Genomic DNA, 25,065 nt, shown 5'->3' with positions numbered 1-25,065 from the left:
ATCATGGAGTGAACTATATGGTCGTTATTGACTTTCTGAAGTTAGTTTTCTGGAATACAGTTGAATAAATAAATTACTGCCAGTGAAGCTATTTGACTTTTATGTTCCTATTCTTGTTGATGTCAATTTTTTAGTTATTGTGGTTTTTTCTGTAATACTGTCTCTTTTTCTTTTCTTTTTTTGTATTGTTTTGCAGGCATCGAATTTAGGAAGTGACACTCCATCATCAATTGGGTCAAAAATATTTTACAGATAAAAATTAGTAATCATGTTTAGGATTAGCTATGAATCTCTTGGATATTAATTGTTGTATTGAATTACTCTTTGAAATAGAAATACATTGGATAATGTAATTTTGGAGTAACTATATTTAATTGCTTAATAAATAATTTGCTTGTTTAATCCTTTATTATATTTTGTGTTAAAATTCAATATGATATGTAATGGAAATTTGAGGGTGGAGTGTCGTAGGGATGTAAATGTGGAATGGAAAAATTGTTATATTACTAATGGTTGGAATAAATGGTCAAAATATTATTCAACTCTATCCATTTTTTGGGTAAACAATTATCTTAACTGAAATCATACTGCACTTCCATTATCTTGAAGATTGAAAAGAGTAAAGCTGGGTCAGAGGCGGATTCAGGATTCGAAGGTTGCAGGTGCCACCATGTTATGCATACAATATACATGTCAGTAGCTACAAAGACAAATAAGGAATAATGGGTCGGTTCAGTTAGTTTTTGGTTAATTTGAATAGGCCTTTCATTCACAAAGCAAATAAGTTCGATTTAGTTCGAATTTTTAACGCTTAATTCAAATACATTCTAAATAAAAATACAAAAGAAAAATAATATTTCATGAAAGAATGCCTCCAATATAAATATTTTCTTAAAAGTAGCTTAACTATACTATATATTCTTTGTTTGACTAGATTAATTTACTTGTATTGTTCTTTGTTAATTTTTCCATCTTAATTTTTAAGTTATATGACAATTATTTTCAAAGAAAAACCTTCAACATTCAACCTATGATATTCGACTCAAAACGACTATCAATCAAGCCATTTAATTTATTTTCAAAACCCAATAGAAGATATTGCCCAAATTATATTCCAATATATAAATTAATATCGTTTCATTAAAAATAAAGAAATTATATGCTAATTAAAATCAATTTAAATTACCTATAGAAAATAATTGTTCATAAAGTAAGGTATAATAATAGAAATAAAATGAGGAGTGAAAGTTAAAAAAATGAAGAAGATAGACTTAGCAAGTAATAAAAGAAAGAAAAGGAGGGAAAGAACCGAAAAAGAAGGAAAAGAGGTGAGGCCCTAGGGCTCAACTGAAAAATAAAAGAAATCTTAATAAGTAGAAAAAAAGAAAAATCAAAGGAGCTGCTCCAACAGGGAATCGAACTTGCATTAATGGGTGCCACTCTATCCATATATACGTTTCTTCACAGAGATATTATGTATATAGTAAGAATTTTAGCAAAGTGAGCGGGTGACGTGACTCCCCTACCTTATAAGATAGATCCGCCCCTGATTACGGCGGTGGTAAAACCGTCGTAATACATTTTCCAAAGCCGCCGTAAATACAGATTATGGCGGTTTAGAACCCAAAAATAACCGTAGTAATAAGATAATTTTTGTGTAGAGTGAAAAGCTCTTTTTAACCGGAGGCAGTTAAACCTCCACTTTATGTAGTGTAGTAAAGTAATAGTAAAGTAAAATATTACATAAAATAGCATAGATAGGTTAATAAAACATTAGCAAACACACACACACACAAAAAAAAAAAAAAAAAAAAATTATTAGCAACACATGTTGTTTAGAATGACGCTGGGAGGATGATGAAAGACGGTTGAAGTGGCAAAAGAGGGCAGAGGCGCCATAGCAAGAAAACGATAAGACTAACGCGTTTTGTGTTAGCGTAATGTAGACGCACATACATAGGAGTATATATTTTTTTGGTGCAGACACACATATTACAGGGATGTCTAATGTAATTCATGACCATTATATATAGCATAGCTTACCAATTCCGATTCGATTACATGTTGAAGGATAAGGAAAGATATGGAAAGCTCCAACTGCGACGTAAGGCTGTTGATGGGCGGCGACGTTTCTGCAATTCCGACATCAAAATGGCGGCTAAAGTGGCGTTTGTTTATCCATGCAACCGGAATACTACTTGCCGCCGGACGAACTCAGTCGTCGGAGGTAATCTATGCTATTATAACTCATACTCGCGCGTGTCATTTTCTCTGGCAATTTTAATCTGCCGGATCGTTTGTACTACGTACAGATCTACAGTTCTTGCTCATATTTTAATCTGCCGGATCCGCCCTGGCCTGTAAGACTGAAACTACTTTTTGACCTACCGAGTAGAAGTCAAGTATCTAACGTACTAAACCCTCTTGTCAGTTTTTTCCTCGTTATTGATTCTCTTGTATGAACAGGACACTATAGACGCCAGTCCCAGTGATTTGATTTTCGACGCAAATCCAGCTCCACATATTGATCAAAATGGCATGGAGCTTCAAGAACTGAACACCAGGCCTCATCTTGTTAACCATGAAGTAGGTGAGAACAACAAGCTGGTCGAAAATTTTCTTGAAATACGATAATTAATATAGCATTTCATTACATATACCGAGTAATTGCAAATTCCTGAGTTTCACTTGCCAAATATTATTTGAAACTATAGGATAATAACTATTTTTCAATTATAAAATCGAAAGATGGCCACTGATACTATTTTTACAGTGGCAAATAAGTTACTGGATCGGGTTTTTTTTTTTTTGGATGGGGTGGGGGAGGGTTTAAACAAATCAAGAAAAATGGTCACGATATAAACCGTACATAATTTTGCAAGTCAAAAATATTGGGTGATTAATGGATTAGGTTAAAACGGGTTGTCCCATCTTACAAATGTGAAAAAACCATTCTCTTTTTAGGGAAGAACGTATCACCCGAATAAAAAGTAGAGATTATTTCTATATCCAAATGAAAAATATTTATACAATCATGTTATATATTGGGTATTTACAGGTAAATTTATTATAAATATTAAACTGATGAATGATAATATGCAAAAAAATAATAATAACTAACCTTCTATCGATCACGTGTAAAATTCACTAATAGTATAAAAAAATATTACACTGTCAATACATATAAGCTTAAATGCATACTATTTTCTCAATAGAAAATCTTGAAACATAATTTTAGTTAAGAGAGCACATCAATTTTGACTTGTCAGCCATATCAAACATAGCTCTTTTCTTCAAAAGAAAGCGCCTTCATTTCTTTCATTCTTCATACTTCATTGAGTGGGCGTTTGGACAAAAGAATTGTGAAATTTCGGGAAAAAATAAAATTTAAGTGAAAATATTATTTGAAAATTAAAGTTGTGTTTGGACATGAATACAATTTAGAATTGTTTTTGAATTTTTACAAGGAGTTTTTCAAATTTTCGAAAAATTTCGAAATTCAGTTTCAAATGTGAAATTTTTATGGCAAACACTGATTCCAAAAAAAAAAAGTGAAATTTTTCTGGAAAAATGTGATTTCATTTTTTTAAAAGTGAATTTTTTACGTATGCATAATACTATTTTAACTTCTCATTAAGGCTAGTTTACGTGAAACTTTCACTTTTTCATTTTCTTTATTGTTTATTTTTTCAGAAAAAAAAAGTCTGCAAGGAAATTGGATATTGTTAAACCATAAAAGTACGTATCATCCTTCATATAAATATAGAGGGTATAAAAGATCGGAAACCCTTCCATTTTTCAATTTAAGGATAACCATTCACTACTAGAAATCAGGTAAAAACTAACCAACTTTGGTCGGTAATGGCCAATAACCGTTCAAAACGCGACCATTTACGTGTGGAAGGTATTTTAGAGGTCGGAAAGGCATCACGACCAAAGTTGGTCGAAAATTACCGACCAACTTTGGTCGGTCAATTAAATTCAAACAAATAAATATTGCAAAAAAAAAAACGACTAAAGTTGGTTGGTATTTTAATTATGTAATCAAAAAATTCACCATCTGGGAATCGAAACGGGGTCTGTACTGTGGTAGGATACTATTCTACCACTAGACCATTGGTGCATTTTGTTTTAAGACTGTCTTTTATTTGATTTATACTCTTTAATTATATTTTCGCACGAAAATAACCGACCAAAGTTGGTCGGTTTTATTAAAAAATAAAGTTACCGACCAAAGTTGGTCGATTTTTTAAAATGACCGGCCGAATTAACCGACCAATTTTGGTCGGTTTTTTTAATATTAATTTTTATTTATTGTAATTGAAAACAGACCAAAGTTGGTCGGTTTCTCGAAAAATAAATTTCGCGGCACTCAAAAATAGTTTCCCGCATTTTTGCGCCAAAAAAAAAACCGACCAAAGTTGGTCGGTTTCGTAAAAAAAAAAATAATAATAATAATAATTTGAAACGACCAACTTTGGTCGATTCTTTGACCGACCAAAGTTGGTCGGTCGACCTTGGTCGGTTTTTGTCGAATTTCTAGTAGTGAATTTGATAGAAACATGGGGGAGTAAAAAGTAAAAATCAGAGGGTATTTTTCAAAGTTCAAAATGAAAACTAAGTGAAGATCTACGAAATTTTATAAAGATAAAATGAGTGTCTCCTTTTTATTTTTAAAAGGAAAACAAGGAGGGCGAAATGCGAAGGATACGTGAGGACCCTTCCTGAATTTCTTCTGTAACGAACCCAACACTAAACACACACAATTCCACGCCCAACAGATTAAAGAGTGTATTTCACTATGATAAAAACTGAAATTACAAAGGTAAACTAAACACTGAAAGGAAATTGCTAAGAACAAACATAGTAGAAGGGGATGAGGAGTATAGAGAGAATTGGGGATGAGGAGTATAGAGAGAATTGGGGATAGGAAAACATAGACTTTGCCTAAGCAGTTGACATAATTCGCCTCCTTTTCAAAACTGCCGATGACACCCTTTTATTCTCTTTGTCACGTACTTCCCTACTCAACCTGGATCCCAAGTAAATGTACAGTTGGGCTGTTTAATTCCTTGGCGATATCGCGGTTTAGCCCCAGGCCCAATAGCTTGGCCACCCTTTGTCCGAATAATTGCCCCATAAGCATTATCTAACTTATCCATGTTCACAACAATACTCCTATCCTCAATAAGAACCTTGTCCTCAAGGTTCGAGTTAAGAAATCTCAGACTCACGGGTTTTGGTAAACTAGTTGTAGTTACGTGGACTTCAATAAGCTTGAAGTGCACTGGATGGAAATCACATGCCAATTCCTCTTGAGCAAAATTAAGAGCACCATACCAAGCTCTATTCATGTCTGGCACAACAAGAGTGACTGCATAGTGGACTTCATTTTGGACAAGGGCATGATGAGATATATATATTGTGTTTCCTTTGAATACTTCATAAGCCACAAAAACACTGAAATGGATAGCAAAATAGTTATTATTCTACAAGTGAGTTCCACAATCATCTCTACTTTCACTTTCTTTATTAGTGTACCAGTTAAATCTTGAGGCATGAATAAATGTGTACCTACTCCAATAACATGCTGATCTCCAATATAAACTACCTGTGAGACAAAACAAAGGAGTATATTGCATTCTTTTACTAACACAATCTTGTTACTGACCTGGGGTCCTAATGCCAAAGTCATCCATTTTTTTAGATTGCGTCCTTGTAGCATATTCGAAGTGGTTGTGATGATCTTTGGAGCCTTAGGTGTAAATTTGGCTCTACCCTGCTAGCCAAAATATGGGTTCCCAAGGTCAAAAGGCAGTAAACAATCAAGGGGCTTTTCAAACTTTAACCCATTATGGTGTATCCAAGCAATTATAATATGTTGGGCTGACTTTCCATCGTAGGAGGAACCACAAATCAGTTCAAAAATTCTAGCACTGGACACAAATACAACAAGAATCACATCATCTCCAAACGTAAGAGTGGCGTCACTACAGATCTGCTCATTTGAAGCATTAACATAAGCAAAATACAAGCGTTTGATAGCTCCCCTTCTAGTTGAGGGATTCACAACATCATGAATAAGTGCAAGCGCTAGCTTATTAGACTGGACAGACTTAACAGATCCAAGAAGTATCACATGAAAACTACTATAGACAGTAGTTGGTGGTACAAAAGACTCGAGCACAGTGAGTATGTTCTCGTCAATCATGTCATCGAATATCTCTCTCCCAATATCCAACCAACTAACTTTGACATACACACACTTATCAATCGGAATAATCACAAAGAAAGCTAGAGAGAACTTATTACCCTTAGGTCGCTACCCAATGTCAAACAAATTAGCTATATGGACAATGATATCATGTTGGAATCACAACATATATTTAAAAACTCCCTTTTGTTTTGTCAAATGTTGCCTACTTGGATTTGAGGGTGTAAAAAGGTCCTCTAACCTCCCCTGAGGTGACTTCGCACTGATTAAAAGAATAGCACCAGAGCCAGGATCAAACAGAAAATGTAAGTCAAATGCATCATGTCGAAGGCAAAGTATTTTAGGATGTTCAGTAAGTAATTGATTCTAGAAACCATATCCCATATCAAATTCAATGACAAGAATTTGAATTTTTGCATTAGATATAACACTCACTAGACCAGTCATACTGGTTTGTTGAGAGAGCACCTGATTGGTGTGGCTAACAACCTCCCTCATAAGTGTCGTACCATTTTCTTTTCTCTGAATAATTTTATCAAACATTTTATCCGCGTCACTTTCTAAAATGTCAGCAGTTTCTTCAATGGATATCCACGATGGTATATCATCCAAAAAATCAGTTCCTTTCCTATGAGCAAATTTGTCAAATAACTGAACTACAGCGTTGCTTGAATTTTTCTCCACCATCGCGTAGACTTGCTGGTCCTCCTCTGATTTGCTAGTATTTGAATCAAAGTTTATCTCAGTTGCCTCGAAAAATCCCGCATAGTTTATAGACAAAATTTTTGTAAAAGCAGATTGTTCAATCTTTTTACTTTTTTAGGCATGAGACAATCTCGTCCGACAAGAGAAACGAGGAGTGCTTCATCGCTTGCAAAATGGAAAGGCAAATTAGGTTCATCGCTCTAAGAATTTCATCGAGCACTGTGTCTTCCGCTGGTGCGCACTTGTTTCCACCAGGTAAACTAGAGGTGGGATCATGTATTTCAGGGATTTGAAGGTTTGTCAATGAATCTAATAAGGAAGGAGGATGAATTTTGGAATCCATTGTTGTAACCGAAGAACTATCAGCAATTGTATTAGGGGAAACTCTAGTAGAGAGTACATCAAATGCTTGCTCTGTCTTGTTGGCTGGTTCAAAAGTAGATTCAAGCCCATACAAATTTGAAATACATAGCAGATCAGTAAAGGTCTGTTTATGAAAATGCAGAAGAAACTTCTCCTTAAAATGATTCCAATCATAGAATTGGTTGTTGCGAAATAACCAATCGAACCATGTGAGGGCATCGCCTTCTAGATAGAAGGAAGGAAGAGGCAGCCAATCCTTCTCGGAGAAGCCAAGGTATGTGAAGTATAACTCGGCTAAAAAATTCCAGCGCTCTGGGTTGCTGTCGCCACTGAATCTAGGCAGAAACACTTCCGATGTTGGAGTCCGATGGATGAAAGCACCAATGTAACGAACCCAACACTAAACATATACAATTCCACGCCCAACAGATTAAAGAGTATATTTCACTATGATAAAAATTGGAATTACAAAGGTAAACTAAACACTGAAAGGAAATTGCTAAGAACAAACATAGTAGAGTATAGAGATAATTGGAAGTGAGAAAACATAGACTTTGCCTAAGCAGTTGGCATAATTCGCCTCCTTTCCAAAACTGCCGATGACACCCTTTTATTCTCTTTGTCACGTACTTTTCTACTCAACCTGGATCCCAAGTAAATGTACAGTTGGGCTGTTTAATTCTTTGGCCATATCGCGGTTTAGCCCCGGGCCCAATAGCTTGGCCAACCTTTGTCCAAATAATTGGCCCATAAGCATTATCTAACTTATCCATGTTCACAACATCTTCTGTTATTTTTCTAGGAAACAACGAGCCCTAGTTGGGCTTCCACATAGAGTAGATGTAATATTTAAGCTTTATGGGTTTAATTTTTAATGTTCTTAGTATTAAACTATTTTATATACTATTTATTATTACGGGTTCATTGATCTACTAATTGTTATAAATTTTGTACACATATATTTATGTAATTGTAGAGCTATATCAGCCTCTGCTTTCACCATGTAGAACATGTCCTTGATTTTATGATTGGTATTTCTATATGTAGCCGCATATCTTAAAAAGAAAAGACGATCAGAAGCATTTACTGATGATAATACGAGTTTAGGTAGGGTTAGAATATTACAAAAAGCGGCTGACTATTAAGTGCATGCATGCTGAGGAAGAAAAATAACGTAACATAACATAATTAATTAAAGTTGTTATATAGGAAGCACTTCAGTGACAAGTAAATCAAGAAACAGTGCAAGTTTAGGACACAAGCTATGGCAAACGACCAGTGGTGGATCTAGAATACAAGCTATGGGTTCACGAGAATCAATAGTTTTTGTTTAAATTTTGTATGTGTGCTAAAATGTCTCACTAAATATCTATAAAAATTTGATCGTCACTACTTGATAAGTTGTTGATGAAGTGAATTGATCATTGCAGAAGATGATGAAGTTAAAAATTCAAGACAGTCTTGGCTTAGAATCCTTGTACTTGTTCGTTTCATTGCCATGGCCAAAATAGCTGCAAGACCATCTGCATCTCCTCCCGCGAGCGATTATGTCCAGGCAAGTTGCTATTTCCTCATTCCCACAGATTGGTGCATAGATGATATATAAGCATGGTTGAAAACTTCTACCATAGGCCAGGTCTCTTTTTCTCCTCCTCCTTCAACTAACTTATCCTCATAGTTTCCAGCTATCATTTACATGCGAAAACAACTACTATCTCAACTAAGCTAATTCTTCCTTCAATCAACTACTTCTAATACCCTAACTAAGAAGCTACATGAGTTTTTAACTCATAACATCCTTAACGGATACTCATAAGTTTAACTAAATCCCTAAAATGTTGTACTTAATTAACCAAAACATCCTTAATGTCTAGAGAAAGTGACACCTCTAGTCCAATTCATCCTATGGCCTTAATTAATACACCACGTAAAAGCGAGTTTGATATCTGAAACTAGGGTCTCAACTAAATACTCAAGGAGAGATAAATAAAGAGAAAAGGAAAGTGTTATGAATTTTGTAATTCTATTCGAATGTGTCATTAAAACCCATGTTTTAATTGGTTGCCTCTCAACGTAATTGAATCTTTGAGGCCACTATGATCATCATTCATGATGTCTACATTACAGATCTAATTACAGTGTTGGGATCAGCGAATATCCACACAGAAATATTCACCGTCAAACTTTGAGTATAGAAGGAAGAACAATGAAATCGGTGGAAACCCTTATAAACTAAAAAACACGACCCGAGAGGAGCAAAACAATATCACTATAATGAGTTGAGATACAATAATCACGACTTGTATAATATATTTTAGGTTAACGCACTCAAAAGAAAAAACTCTCTTTAAAAATATCCTCACTATATGTATAACTGCTCAAACACTCGATGTTTCTCTCACATATGTGTTTTTTTTTCTTCTGTGAAGCGGATGAAGAATCTCTTCTTGATGCCATTGATAATATCAAGTATAAGAGAATTTAGACATGATCTTTTTATTTTTTTGCACATTTGAAAATAGTTATATACATCAAACTTTCTATTGGTGAAGCATATGGAACTTTGGGAACGTACTTCCTTTCTTTAGTGATTGGTTCTTCAACATAGTAAGGCGGCTTCCTAATAGAGTATTTCTGGTCCTTGTATTATGAAGACTAAACATATCTAGTACCTTGTGTATGTATTTTTCTTGAGATAGACACATGTTTCTGCAAATTCTCATCCCAAGTATTTGCTTATCTGGTCCTAAGTCTTTTATTTCAATCTCATCCACCAACTGTTGCTTAACTCTAGTTGATATCATCTATGCTAAAGCCTGCAATTTGTATACCATAACAATAAAATGATATAAGATTCATCAAGGTTTTTGATAGAACAACAATGGTTCATCTCACGTCTCATGATCTCATTATTGTATATGAATCCATCAAATTTCTTATACCACTGTTGGGGAACTTATTCCAAACTTAACACGCTTTTTTTAACTTGCACACAAGATTTTGTTTATCATGAACTCGAAAACCTTCGGATTACTTCATGTAGATATCTTTCTCAAGGTCAACATGCAAGAATACAATATTAACATCTAGATGCTCCAAATGTAAATTTTCTGCAGCTATGATATTTAGCATCAACTTGATAGTAGTTACACTACTAAACAAATTGTACTTTTCCGTCTGAAAAAATGGACCGATTCGGTCGGCTTTGAACGATTACCGACCGAATCGAACGAGTCAAAAAATTACTGTTATCAAAAACCGACTTACTTCGGTCAGTAAAATCGATCAATTTTGGTCGGTCAACTGAATTTCATACTCGGACCAAAAAAAATAAAAATCGATCGAAAATACCAACTGAAGTATGTTGATTTTTTAAATTATGTAATTAAAAAATGCACCATGTGAGGATCATTCCGTAGTCAATACTATGGCAGGATACTATTCTTCCATTAAGGCATTGGTGCTTGTTGGTTTATGACTTATATATATTTTTTTATTTATACTCCTTAATTATATTTTTACGTGAAAATAATCGACCGGCGATAATATTAAAAAAACAATTATCGACCGGCGATAATATTAAAAATATTAATTTTAATTTATTTTAAATAAAAATCATGGTCGATTTCTTGAATAAGAAATTTTTCTGTATGCATTACTGACCGAATCGGCTGGAACAAATAATTTCCCGCATTTTGACACAAAATAATGATCAAATTCGATCGATTTTATTTTAAAAAATGGGGAAAAAATTATTTTAAAAAATGCGACCGACTATGGCCCATATTTTGGTTGGTACGACCGATTAGTTTTTCGGTCGATTGTTTTGGACGAAAAAAATACGTTTTTAGTAGTATTAATTTAACACTATGCTCTTCTTTGACCATGTACATCCATTTATTCTGCAACACCTTCTTTCCATTTGGTAACTCCATGAGTATTCTTGTTTTATTCTTTTAAAGATTATTTATCTTTTATTTCATGGCCATCTTCCACTTATCAAAGTTTATCTATTACATTGTTCATCAAAATGATGGTTCTCCAGCATCAGTCATAAGTAATTAATGGAGAGGCAGTGTACCTACCTAGTGCATTAAAATTCTTTGAGATCTCCTTAATATAGGCTCAAAAGTAATAGATCCCGAATTTAGTTTTAATTTTGGCTCCAAATCTGATTCTGGTTCTGGTTCTGGTCCGAGATTGGGCTTTTGGTTCTGCATCTCCAATTTTAGAATCAGTGTCACTCCATCTAGCTACTTTATTTTTGGAGATTTTTTTCAATTCAACTATTTCAAATGTTTATCTACTGGTGCTAGCTGGTTCAACTCCAAATCTATCTTTGTATATCATATTTTCATTGAAGGTGACGTCCCTGTATCTTATGATCTTTCTGTTCTGATCATTCCAAAATCAATAACCAAATTATCATCATCATAGCTAATAAAAAAATATTTTTTGGCTTGGAATCAATCTTATTTCTGTCATTAGAATTTACACGTACATAAGCAACACAACTAAAGATTTTCAGATTTGAGGATTTAGCTGCTTTCCTATCTATAGTTCTATACCTCCTTAGGAATGTCAAAATGTAGTAGTTTTGAGGGTCCCTTATTTAGAAAGTAAGATTCCATGTGAACAACTTTAGCTTAAAAATATTTCAGCAATCTAGAATGTATTCTCATACTTTTGGCTTGTTTATTCCGGATTCTGCATCCTCTCAGCTACACCATTTTGGTATAGTGTTCTATGAACTATCTTAATCATTCTGATCCTATTCTCAGAGCAAACTACTTTGAACTCTTGACTATTATGCTCTCCTCATTGTCAGACTATGGACATTTTATCTTCAGGCTCATATGATTTTCAACTTCAACTTCCCACATTTTAACGATAACAAACATATCAAATTTATTTTTTAGAAAATAAACTATATACCTTTCCATAAAATTATCAATGAAGGTAACATAATAGTGTGAACCTCCAATAGAAGATACAAAAGTTGGTCCCCATACGGTCATATGTACTAGTTTTAGCTTTTCTTTTTTTGGTGTCCTTACTGCCTTTGAAAAATTAACTCTCTTTTGTTTCACACAATCTTCATAAAAACCTAATTCAACATGCTTGAGAATTGATAATTTTTCTTTGGATACTAGTAGCTTTATTTCCTTCTCACTCATGTGTGCCTGAGTCTCCTATGCCACAATGTTGAGTCACGATAATGGTCAATCGTTGCTATAGTATCTCTTTGTATTCTAGTTGCATATGATATTCATTTCTTGGATCCCTCATCTCACAGCTGAATTTCATTTGGTTATCTTCCACGAATCCATTATCAAATAATATTTTATATCCTTCATTGTCAATCTGCCTTATGTATATCAAAATTTTTCTTGAGGCTAGAAATATGTTGGATATGTTGCAGTTTTCATAGCGTTCCTTGTGTAGTTTTTTCATGAACTTCACCTTCCACCACAATATCCAAAAAAAGGTTCACCATCTTCTAGATAAACCTTCTTGAATTTTTCAGTAATATAGTTGAGCAATAATTCTTTGCATGTGGTAGAGTGAAAAGAGGCACCTGAGTCTAGAATTCAAGATTCGATGAGACTATTTGCACATCAAATTAGCGCATCACCAATCTGTTCAGTAATTACATTTGCTGACTTATCATCCTTGAGTTGATCGTTCCTTTTCCTTTTTGGTTCTCTACACTGACTGCTGTAGTGGTGTTTTTTATCACAATTTCAATAAGTTATGTCTTTTTGATTCCTAGATTTCTCTTTTCTTCTTGACTTTTATCTTCCACAAACATGCTTTGTCTTCTTTGACTGCTTCTTTCTCTCCTCGCTTCTCAAAGAAAATCGGGAATCACTTGATTCTCTTTGGCGAATATCTTTTCTCAGAATCAAATAACTTTTTCTAACTTGAATTTGATATATCCCGATGAACTGCTAACTATATTTGCTGTTGCAAACTAACTGATCGGTGAACATGATAGTTGTATCAGCCCCTGACTTCGTCAATGAATGCTATGTTAATTCAGAGAACTTAATCGAGTTAAGATTACGTTAAACTCATTGATATGTTATCTACCTCCCTGACTTCATAATCAAATGCTATGTTAATTAACAGAACTCAACCGAGTTAAAATTACATTAAACTTACCTTCAGCCATCTTCAATTTGAACAATCGACATATCCATATCAAATAAACTCTATTTAAAGCATATGGCTTATTGTACATATTTGATAAAACTTTTATTAGGCTTGCGATGGTCTTCTCGTTAATAATATTAAATACCATATTTCGTGTCAGCATCAAACGAATCATAGAGCTTGACAATTTAATAGATCCATTTGCTTTGGCTGTATTCTCTGGTTTTATCTTGGTCGTTGGTAATTATAACCTTTCTAATACATATAATCCTCTATCTGCATTTTTTAGAATTCAAAATCTTTGCCATTAAGCTTGTCAATCTTAACCTTCCATTCTTCTTACATTATTTTTTCTTCATAAAACAATTATGTGAATAATGACCGTGTATAATAATTATGAATTATGACTATGAATAGTAACTACCAAAAGTAACTGCACTAATACAGTCTTTTCTATCATAATATAGTGTTTATGCTCTGATATTAGTTGTTGGGGTTAGCAGAATACCCACACAAAAATATTCACTGTCAAACTTTGGGGATAAAATGGAGAAATAATGACACCGATATTTTTACGTGATGCACTTATAAACTATGAGAAAAATCATGATCCTAGAGGAACAAAACAATACAACTATATAATGGATTGAGATATAATAAGCACTCAAGTTGCACAAATGAAGAAGAAGCCCCTATTTATAGGGATGAAAAACGGTCTCTTTTTTATAACACTGATAACATCGCAAGTATAAGAGAATTCAGATACGACAGTTTTATTTTTCTTCATCTTTAAAAATATTTACCAACCAAATATTGTTATGCTAGATTTGATTGGCTACAATGAGTTTGGGTTCACATTTAGATTTTATTCACATGGGTTTGTAAATCCCATCATAGAAGAGATAAAAAGTACTCCAATCATTTCATTTTGTTTGGCATTATTTTCTTATTAGTGCATTTAAAAAATAATAATCTCTTTCTTAATTTAAAAATAATTTAACTTTAACGTCATATTTTTCTACACTTAATGAAAAGTTTTTGTAATAACATACAATATTATGAAATATTTTACCCTGCAAGTTCCAAAAGTCGCACGGTCACACAAATATTTATGACTATATATATATTTTTTTTCTTTCTTAAAATTCGTGTTGAGTCAAACTAGGAGAACATATTCAAACACGTAGAGTACTTAATTATAACTAGGGGTGTTAATGGTTTGGTCCGGCCTATTATTTTATAAAATTTATACTATACCAATTTTTCGGTTATTCAATTTTATATAACCAAAATTATACTTATTGAAACTGTCTCGATCACCTTAGTTTCTCTTCGGTATCTATTTTGTTCGGTTAATTTTCGATAATTTATTTAAAATGTCATGTAAGAGTCGCTAATAGAAGTTAGAATACGATAAAATACGTACTTACTAGGACTTCGGCAAAACTCTCTAGACATTTTTCCAGTTTAAAAGACGATGAATCAAGAGAATATGAAAGATAGCCAGAATAGAAATTCATCCTACTATTCTATGTAAAAGAAATTAAGCAAAGACAAAAGAAATACATATCAAACGAGTATATTAATCAAAAGTGGACTCAAGAATAGAGTTTATTAGAACATTAAGTATCCAATAAGAAAAATCTAAATTATACGAAAGGAAAATATTTATTTCATATGGTTTGCCACTCAAGATCGCTCGAATACCTAGGGCATGCTATTCAAGATGCTTGCTAACTTATCTAGATTTAATAGGACTAGCATTGAGAGTTGAGACTTTGGGTTTTAATTACTTGTTGGCGATAAACGTTTTCATAATCCCAAAGGCCAAGAAAAAAAATTAATTTATGTTATTTTAAAACTTAATATATAAAATATATTTTTATATATAAAATTATTCGGTACGGTTCGATATTTTTTTGGTTTATTTTTGTAAAATTAAAAACTTATCGTAGTTATCGGTATGATTATATATTTATATAAAAACTGTTGCAGAAGATCGTGAGTTAACTAGCACACAATCACACACAAAGTAAATAGAGAAAAAAAATCAACACAAGGGTTTAACGAGGTTCGGCTAAGCCAATCCTCGGGGCAGAAGCAGAGAGAGTTTTACACTATGAATGAGAAGAAAAGTACAATACAATCTATAGAATCCCCAACTATAACCCATATATATACATCCCAAATAATCACAAACCTATAAGAGAAAGGTTTCCCAATTTGACGAGGACTATAGGTTTTCCTTTCCCAAATCTATTATGATAATGAGTTTTCCTAAACCTATAGGGATTATGGGTTTCCTAAAAATACAAGAAAATAATTCAAGCCACAAAATAACAAATCTTCCCCTTGGCTTGAATTCTCTTCATTAATAGGAACAACGTCTCTCTACCTTGCCCTTAGCCCTCACGAGGGCTCTACCCATTGTCGTACACATCAACCAAATCTAGGCAACGCCTAAACTTGTTAAGAGACTCAATCTCTTTAGCCATAGCAATAATCCGTTGATTTGGTTCTATACTCTTAATAGCTTCTGGATAGCTATAACACTCAAACGCATCAACGGTCTGTGCAACTGCCAAAGCAAATCCCACAGGATTTGTATATCCAAGAAGATTCCCATCAACTACGTTTGCAAGCCTTTGCAGTCGGTTGATCACTCTTTTCTCTCTGCCTGTTGCAATGCTATATGGTTGTTGTTACGCAGGTATATCAACATTATCATCTTGATCAATATTTACTGCACTAAGCTAGTGGAGATTCAATTTCTAGCTCTATGCGGTCAATGACACCACCATATATTTCTGCTATTGCCTTCTCCCTCTAGCTGTCCAATGAGGCAGATTCATTGAATATTACATCCCTACTGATAATTAGACTTGGAGTCTTTTGATATGTACACCATAGCCTATAACCTTTCACTCCAGTCGCATACCCTAGAATTATGCACTTCTTTGGCCTCGGCTCAAGTTTTCCATCCCTCACATGAGCATAAGCAGGACAACCAAATATCCTTAAATTTGAATAATCAGCAGACGAACCGGACCATGCCTCAAAAGGAGTTTTGAACTCAATAGCTGTGGGTGGAGATCTGTTGACCAAATAACAAGCTGTATTGATTGCTTCAGCCCAAAGAACCTTGCTAACACATGAGTGTGTAAGCATGCTCCGTGCCTTATCACAAAGCGTTATGTTCATACGTTCTACAATACTATTTTGTTGTGGTGTTCCGATACAAGTGCGGTGTCTCACTATGCCCTCTTTGCTGCAGAAATTATCAAACTCAGAATTGCAAAATTCCAACCCATTGTCAGTTTGAAGACGCTTAACGTTTCTTTCCGTCTGCCTCTCAACCATCGTCTTCCATTTAAAAAATATCGAAAATGCCTCATCTTTTGTTTTTAGAAAATACACCCACACAATTCTTGAGTAATCATCAATCAAAGTCATAAAATACCTGGCACAACTCTTGTAGGGAACTCTCTTTGAACCCCACAAGTCTGAATGTATATAATCTAATTTTTCTCGTATCTTGTGCTCGGACTTCTTGCTGATCTGTTTACCAAACACACAATGCTCACAAAAATTAAAAACTTGATTTTTGTACCCATTCAGCAAACTCTGCTTACTCAACAAAGACAATCCCTTATCACTCATATGACCAAGTCGCAAGTGTCATAACTGAGAGACCGATTCATATCACTTTTCCCAGAAGTTACAACAACTTCCCCTTCAACTATACTGGCCTGAAGATGATACAATTTAGAATGCAGTTTAACCTTTATGAGTACCATGGAGCCTTTACACACTTTAAGTATTCCATTCTCGGAGTGAAATTTATACCCTTGATTATCCAAAGTCGAAAAAGAAATCAAATTTCTCTTTATCCGAGGAATATGCCAATACTCAATATTTCTTATAATTCCATCGAACATTCTCAATTTAATGTTACCAATCCCCTAAAATGGTAATGGATTATCATCTCTCATGTAGACTGTCCCACTCATTTTCTTGTAAGTTGCAAACTAATTCTTGTGTGGACACATTTGGAAAGTAGCACCAGAATCAAGAACCCAAGAAGACTTCCCCTACATAGTCACTATTGTCAGAATTATTGTCAGTGTCAACAATATTTGCCGAATTATCTATTTTCCGCTTTCCTCTTTTCTCTTTCAGCTCTGGACACTCTCTCTTGTAGTGACCTTGCTCCCCGCACTCATAACAATTCTGCTTCCTAGCTCTAGACTTCAATCTAGAGATTGACTTTTTTCTGTTAAAGTCCTTTTGTTGTGTTCTTCCTCTAATCACAAGACCCTCGTCCTTAATTTTGCTGTCCGAAAAGCTCTTTTTCAACTCTTTAGATTTTAGTGCATTACTAATATCTTCCAGTGAAATGTTGTCTTTCCCATATAGCAGCTTATCGGCAAAAGTATCATAAGTTGGTGGTAAAGAACATAACACAATCAAGGCCCGATCCTCACTCTCAATTTTGATATCTACGTTCTTCAGGTCCATTATAATTGAATTAAACTCATCAAGGTGAGTTTTAACAAGTGTACCTTCGTTCATACGGAGATTGTATAACCTCTTTTTCAGGTAGAGGCAATTTGTGAGCGATTTCTTAGAAAACAGATCTTCCAGCTTCTTCCAAATTGTTGCTACAGAAGTTTCTTCAGCAATTTCCTGAAGAACGCTATCTGTAATGCTCATGAAGATCGCACTCAAAGCCATATCCTTTACGTCAGGCTTCTCTGTCTCTTTCATCTCTTCAGGAAAATCCTCATCAATTGCCATCCATAACCCTTGTAACACCGGTGACGATTTCATCCTAATCTTCCATAGACTAAAACTAGAACCCCCGTTAAATTTCTCTACTTCGTACTTTGTTGAAGATGATGAAGACATCTTAAGCCTAGATTATATGTAGAAACCCGAACTTTGTTCTGATACCAATTATTGCGGAAGATCGTTGGTTAACTAGCACACAATTATTCACAAAGCAAATAGAGAAGAAAAATCAATACAAGGATTTAACGAGGTTCGGCTAAGCCTAATCCTCGGGGCAGAAGCAGAGAGAGTTTTCCACTATGAATGAGAAGAAAAGCACAATATAATCTATAGAATCCCCAACTACAACCCTTGTGTATAGATCCCAAGCAGTCTCAAACCTATAATAGAAAGGTTTCCCGATTTGACAAGGACTATAGATTTTCCGTTCCCAAATCTATTAGGACAATGGGTTTTCCTAAATCTATAAGAATTATGAGTTTCCTAAAAATACAAGAAAATAATTCAAGCCACAAAATACCAAACCTATGATCTTATTAAAATAAATCTAATAATCGGTTCGGTATGACTCGGTTCGGTCGGTTTAGCCGGCTTTCAAAGATACACCGACACCCCCAATAATTATAACTAGTACTTAACATGGAGATTTCAAGCTCTTTCTTTCCTTATTTTTTCTGCAACGGTGAAGTAATTGATCACTTATTCTGTTGTTCTTGCAGGATATAGAAAGCGGACCAACTACTGATGATGCAGCACATGAGCCTCTGGATGATGAAACTTTTGCTGAGCTGCAAGTTCTTCAAAGGAATAACATTAATCGTATCGTCCAAGAGAAGAACTGGGATGAGCTTAATGACTTTGGAGGAGTCGCTGGAGTTGAAGAAGCATTGGATAGTCACCTGGAAAATGGAATTGCTAGTGACACTAAAGATATGCGTCTGCGCGACGAAACGATCAAGTTTCCTCAAACTTGTGTACCTCTTGTATTCATGTTCTTCTACTTCTTGCGTGAAGCATTCGAAGGCTGGACTATTTGCTTGCTTGCACTGAATGCATTACTTTCTCTTGCCTTTGGAATTGTCGAAGAAGGGATACAGAAGTGTTGGTTCGACAATTTGATTCTGCTTTTATCCATACTTGGACTGGTAAAGTTTAAGTTGGTGTGGATGTATTGGGAAACAAAAAAATTACTGAAGAAGAAGGAGGAGCGTAAAAAGAAGATACTGAGGGAGACAAAGGAGGTCCATGTTATTCGAGGAGGAATCGAGGGTCCGGTTCCATGCTCTGATCTTGTTTATGGTGATATAGTCTGTTTAAGAAGGGGAAACCTAATCCCTGCAAATGGGTTATTTGTTTCTAATTGTGGAGAAGCGTTAGAGGTACGAGATAATGATGATGATGATGTGAAGTTGTTTATCAGTGAGAAGAACCCATTTTTGTTAATTGGTTCCAAAGTGATTAAGGGTGATGCTAAGATGATTGTGACATTGTCGGTTGGCGATGAGGCAGAATGGACTGAAAGAATGAGAAGGGCAATAGCTGAAACTTCACATAAAGCTTTCGGTTTTGGTGCTTGTTTTGAGAAGTTGCGCACCACGATTCATGTTGTTGGGCTTGTCATCAATATTGTAATCCTTGTGGTTTTGTTCGTGCGCTTTAAATTCCGACAGAAAGATAATGAGTACGGACAGAGACCAGAAACTAAGGAAGAACCTGTCGAATTTGGACGGATAGTAAATTCCATCAGAAAATTTGTTAGAGATGAATCCAAATTGACAACCTTGCTTTGTGTTTCACTGGTGGGGATGACAGAAGGATTATCTCACGTTGTAGCAATAGCAATTGCGTATTGGAAAGGGAAGATAGTATCAAACAAGGACTATTCCAAAGTTAATATAGCATTGCTCCTCGAGACAGAGTCTTCAGTTACTATTATTTGTTCCACAAAGACTGGTTGGTTAGCACAGGAGAATCATCAGGAAGTTGTCAAAGGTGCTGTTGAAACTCTCACAGAAGGTGAAGATCATATTTGTCTCAGAAGATGATGTTGATGAACTTAAAAACGTCGTCTGTGAAGCTGGGCTGGTTAATAACCTTGACTCGGACGATGCTCTGGTGGTTAAAGGTGAGGATTTTCATCAATTCAGTGATGAGGAAAGGATGGAGAAAGTAGATAGAATCTGCATAATGGGAAATTCCTCCCTTACTCACAAGTTGCTTCTTGTAAAGTGTTTGAAGCTAAAAGGCAAAGTGGTTCATGTGCTTGGCGAATGCATAGGTGATGGTTTGGTAATCCAAAAGGCAGACTTTGGCCTGTATATAGATACTTGGAGTTATGATTACCTGATAGGTATGATCAGGTTTGGAAGATTTATTAGTGGGAATATGAGGAAACTTATACAAATTGAGCTCATTCTGACTTTTGCTAGTTTGTCAATAAACTTGATCTCAGTTATGATTACAGGAGATGCTCCGTTAACAAATCTTCAGTTATTTTGGCTCCACTTTCTTGTTACATTTCCTGGAGGTCTATCATTGCTCTCAGGAGTGGAGGATGAAATGTTAGCAATTAGACGACGTAAACCACTAATAACAAAGGCAATGTGGAGGAACATAATAATTCAAGTTACTTATCAGATTGGCATCTTTGTGGGCTTTAAATGCAAAGGAAAAGACATCCACGGCATCAGTAGTCAAGAGATTAATTCCATAATATTCAATGGATTTGCTCTCTGCCAATTGCTTAACATATTCTGTGCTAGAGAGCCGGAGAAGAAGAACATCTTTAACGGTCTTGGTTATAATTATTGGTTTTGGGCAGCGGCTGGATTTTCCCTTATTTTGCAGTTCTCGTTTGTTGAGGCAGCGCCTATATTTAGCGACAGTTCGCGATTGAACTCGAAGCTATGGGCTGTATGCTTTTTAGTTGGTGGTGCTACATGGTTCTTTGATTGGGCAGGAAAGTGTGCATCAGAAATTGTGGATCAGTAATTTACATTACAGATTCATGTAATTAAATTTGTGATTTGGATATTACTCCTTGAATTAATTCAGAACTTTTGAACTTGAAATTCTGTTTTGTTTCCGCGAGATATTATTTGCCATTATTTTGCTTAATTAAATGATGACACATTACTTGATTCATTTCCAATGTTATTTTATTTTACTATATTGTTAAACATTTTATCATGCCATTATTATATTCCAGTAGGGTCTCACCTGACCTCGTCACTAGCATGGGCTAGCCAGTTTTCGGATTGGTAATTAAAAAATATCCAGCGTTTGTAAAGTCATTAAAAAATAGCCACTATTATGCTGCAACACGAAAAATTTCAGCATAATATACTGGAGATTGCACCTGTGTATGAACTTTCAGGATATTATGTTGGAACTCTAGCACACGGAAAGTTCCAACATAATATACTGGAGATTGGAGCATCTGTGTATGAACTTCCAGCATATTATGTTGGAACTCCAGTATATTATGCTGGAATATTTTCCTGATTTTGAACAGTGTTTTCGTTCAGATTTATCTTTACATGAACAATAGCTAAATTTCAATTACTTTTGAAACTGTGGCTATTTTTCAATTACCACTTATAAACCTAGCTATTTTTGAATTTCACAGCATATATAGCTCATCTTAGTTACTGGGTTCGCAATTAAACATTTATATATATTTAATAAATTTTCTAGTACAAATATATTGTTGAAGCAAAAGTGACTGGGTTCAACTGAAACCCCACTCAATAGACTAGCTCCGCCTCTCGTAACAAAGTATAACTAATAAAGTAGTAATGTTAAAGACGTAAAAACATTTGTTTACCTCATAACTTATATGCAGGGAACCTCAGGTTTCTAACGACCTCATGAATGTCGGCAACGCCAGCTGCAATGTCGTCAAAATATTCACGGTAATAAATTTTGCCATATTTTGCACTGTATACAGAGGAATTGAAAGTTGTTTTTGTTTTGCATTTTCAAGCAAGTGCACCGACATGAGAGGTATCCTGAACTTTTAAAACTTGTAAAAACAAAACAACCCTTTTAAAACTTTTTTCAAATCCTTTCCAAAAATTTTGGAGGGTATTTTTATAAACAGATAATTTTAAAAAATATTATGTAATGCATGTTATTTTTAATACACAAAATCAAACAGTTAATAAAAAATAATTTCAATATAACTAATCCCAACATAACAATATTACAATGCATGTACTCCCACCATTAATCAATCAACTAGGCCTTAATCTCTTAGTTATGGTGAATAAGCAATACTGCTTAATTTGCATTAGAGAGCATACTTTGTAGTGGATTCTATACGGCTTAAACTTACGGATTCAGTAATTTTTGCCTACATATGTTTATACTAGTTCATCCTAATTCAGTACTTTTAACAAATAAATTGAAGTGATAATTAGTACTCCCCTACCATTTTCTATCTTAGTTTGACTGCCACAAAGTTTAAAAATATATATAAAGAAATTTTTTGAATCTCATTTAAATTAAAGAAGTGTATAATACACAAATATATTTTCTGAATTTTGTAATCCTAAACCTGTCATTCCTATAAAAGAACATCTAAAAATATTGAAATTAAGAACTTACTAAATATATAGAAGGACGTTCTCTTTAAATTGATTTAAAAAAATAGGAAGACATAAAAACTAGAACCGAGTGAGTGCAGATTAATCGATAGTTAAGTGATAAAAATTTATGTAAAAATATATATTATGTTTTTTTTAGAACTCCAGGAAAACCCGCAACCGTTACAGTTTCTGCCACAGTCTCTGTCAGAGGCGGATGGAGTATACTATATACAGGTTCAACTGAACCCATAACTTTCGACGCGGAGTAAAAATTTATATGTAAAAATTCATTAAAATTGCAAAAAATAGTATATATGAACCCATAACTTTAAAAATATAATGGGTTCAATGTTAAAAACCTTAAAATTGAACCCATAAGATTTAAATCTTGGATCCGCCTTTGGTCTCTACCCTTCGGGTGAGCACTCTGTGTGCACTGGGTAAACCTCCAATGTGTAATAGCTTGCAAACCACACGAGAGATATAAACCGCACTAATTAAACCTTGTGCGACAGTTTAAAACCCAGAAGACATTGAGGGTGAATGGATCTCATGTCATCGCTATGGATAACCTCATCAAGTGTCAGTAAGTTATTAACGTCTTTTATTCAAATTAACGCGTGCGTACCGAGTATGAATTGAACTGTCTTGCGACGTGAAACAGCTGCCGACTGCCTATAATAATGGGGCAAAACGTCAACACACTACGGCCCAGGTTAGTACAGCAGGCCCTACCTACTTTTGGAAGACACATCCCTAATGAAAGACCAAAACGCCCCTAACAATTATTTCCGATCTGCCAAAATAGGTGTGCACTTATTATGGATGTGGTATTCCCTTTGTTTCTGAGTTTACTTGGTAGCATATATCAGTCTGTTTCAAATATTATCTCTTAGGTTTTGTTGGGCTCAATAATTCTAAAAATACTTTTAACATGATATAATATTGTCCGTTTTAAGCTAAGTACGTATGATTTTTCAAAAGACTTCATACCATTAAGAATATACAGCACTTTATATGTAACTTCCCAACTTTATTTTACTTAACAATTTCGCCCTCGAACTAAGTTTGCATTCATCACGATCTGCAGGTCTTTCCCTCAAACTAAGTTTCACGTTGGCGTTATCACAATCCACAAGTCAATTTTTCAGATTGATTGTTTACCCTCCGTATCGTTAGAGTATCTATGGCAATTGAAGCTTGCAACTAGCTTGTTTGTTTGTGTGCGCCTCTAAGCTTGTAAAGGAAAGTAATCCAACCTCTCGCTAACACTCTATTATCACCATACTCGTCCTGTCGAACTATAGGCTCTCATACCGGTTATTGGGCTCAACTAGCCTAAAGATACTCTTAACATGACGTAATATTGTTAATTTTAGGTCAAGTCGCACGATTTTTCCAAAAGATCTCACATCATTAAAAGTATCTGACACCTTATATGTAACTTCATAATTTTTTTAACTACCAATATAAGTTTTGTATTGCCACACAAATATTATAATGTGTTTAAAATCATAAATTCTAATAGTGTTATAATCACGCAATATTATTGCATGTTTAACATATTTCTTTCTTTCCTTAACTAGGCGCCTAATTAAACTATGTCACATAAATTGAGTTTCTTAATTAGCCCGTGCCTTCTTCCCCCTACTGTGAACTCTTCTATATCTAATTGGTCTCATTAGCAAGTGCCCCCTCTGTATTTCTTCCTTACAATGAAAATTCTAGACATCGATGCTCACGATAGCAGCGGACTATGTGTCCGACTTGAGTTTGAGAAAGTCCAGAACAATCTCAGTTCGTTGTGTCTTTAGAAAACAAGTTAAATATAAAAAGGGAAGAGTTAAGAGCTAAGAGCTAAGCTACGAGCACAAACAAATAAGTACTCAAAATCATGTAAAGTAGTACAGAATTAATTAATGCAGAACTAAAAGAATGAACAAGAGATGAGTCTTCATAAAAGAGAGCAGAATTACATATCTTTACCTTAAAAGTATGCAAGGGAGACTGGAAGCAGGAAATAATTGAAGTGAACTTTATATCAAAGGAACTGCTATTTGTTCAAACCAAGCATGAAAGGGTTTCTTAAGAGATAGATGAGAATCGTTACAAGTCTTCGCACAGAGACAAAGTCAATGGAGGAAGATGTAGTAGTATTAAAAAGACTTGGAGAGCAAGAGTCTTAAATAATTGAAAAGTCTACCGTCACAGCACAAAGGTGGACCTATGCCAGAAAATAGCAGGGAA

At 34.5% G+C, this 25,065-nt stretch overlaps 1 protein-coding gene and 1 long non-coding RNA gene across 4 annotated transcripts; one reads left to right on the top strand and one right to left on the bottom strand.

Moving 5' to 3' along the window:
• Positions 1-1,968: 1,968 nt before the first annotated feature.
• Positions 1,969-10,161, top strand: LOC107818214 (uncharacterized). 2 transcript variants are annotated; one of them, XM_016644166.2, is made up of 3 exons: positions 1,969-2,227; positions 2,467-2,590; positions 8,713-10,161. In XM_016644166.2, the coding sequence occupies exons 1-3, from the start codon at positions 2,084-2,086 to the stop codon at positions 8,886-8,888; spliced, it is 444 nt and encodes a 147-aa protein (XP_016499652.1). In that variant the 5' UTR covers positions 1,969-2,083; the 3' UTR covers positions 8,889-10,161. The 2 variants fall into 2 exon arrangements, with proteins under 2 accessions (XP_016499652.1, XP_016499654.1); XM_016644168.2 differs by having other exon boundaries at positions 1,972-2,227; positions 7,038-10,161.
• LOC107818212 (uncharacterized) lies at positions 4,783-24,970 on the bottom strand. Of its 2 annotated transcripts, XR_012697456.1 has the most exons (4): positions 24,805-24,970; positions 22,056-22,118; positions 5,542-5,779; positions 4,783-5,460 (listed from the first exon to the last, which is right to left on the bottom strand). It is a non-coding gene; the product is annotated as an uncharacterized LOC107818212 (long non-coding RNA). The 2 variants fall into 2 exon arrangements; XR_012697455.1 differs by having other exon boundaries at positions 4,783-5,779; positions 24,805-24,964.
• Positions 24,971-25,065: the final 95 nt, after the last annotated feature.

This window comes from Nicotiana tabacum, chromosome 12 (genome assembly GCF_000715075.1).
Source record: "Nicotiana tabacum cultivar K326 chromosome 12, ASM71507v2, whole genome shotgun sequence".
Classification (NCBI taxonomy): domain Eukaryota; kingdom Viridiplantae; phylum Streptophyta; class Magnoliopsida; order Solanales; family Solanaceae; genus Nicotiana; species Nicotiana tabacum.
The sequence above is the reverse complement of the archived record's forward strand: the minus strand, read 5'-3'. Positions and strand labels throughout refer to the sequence as shown.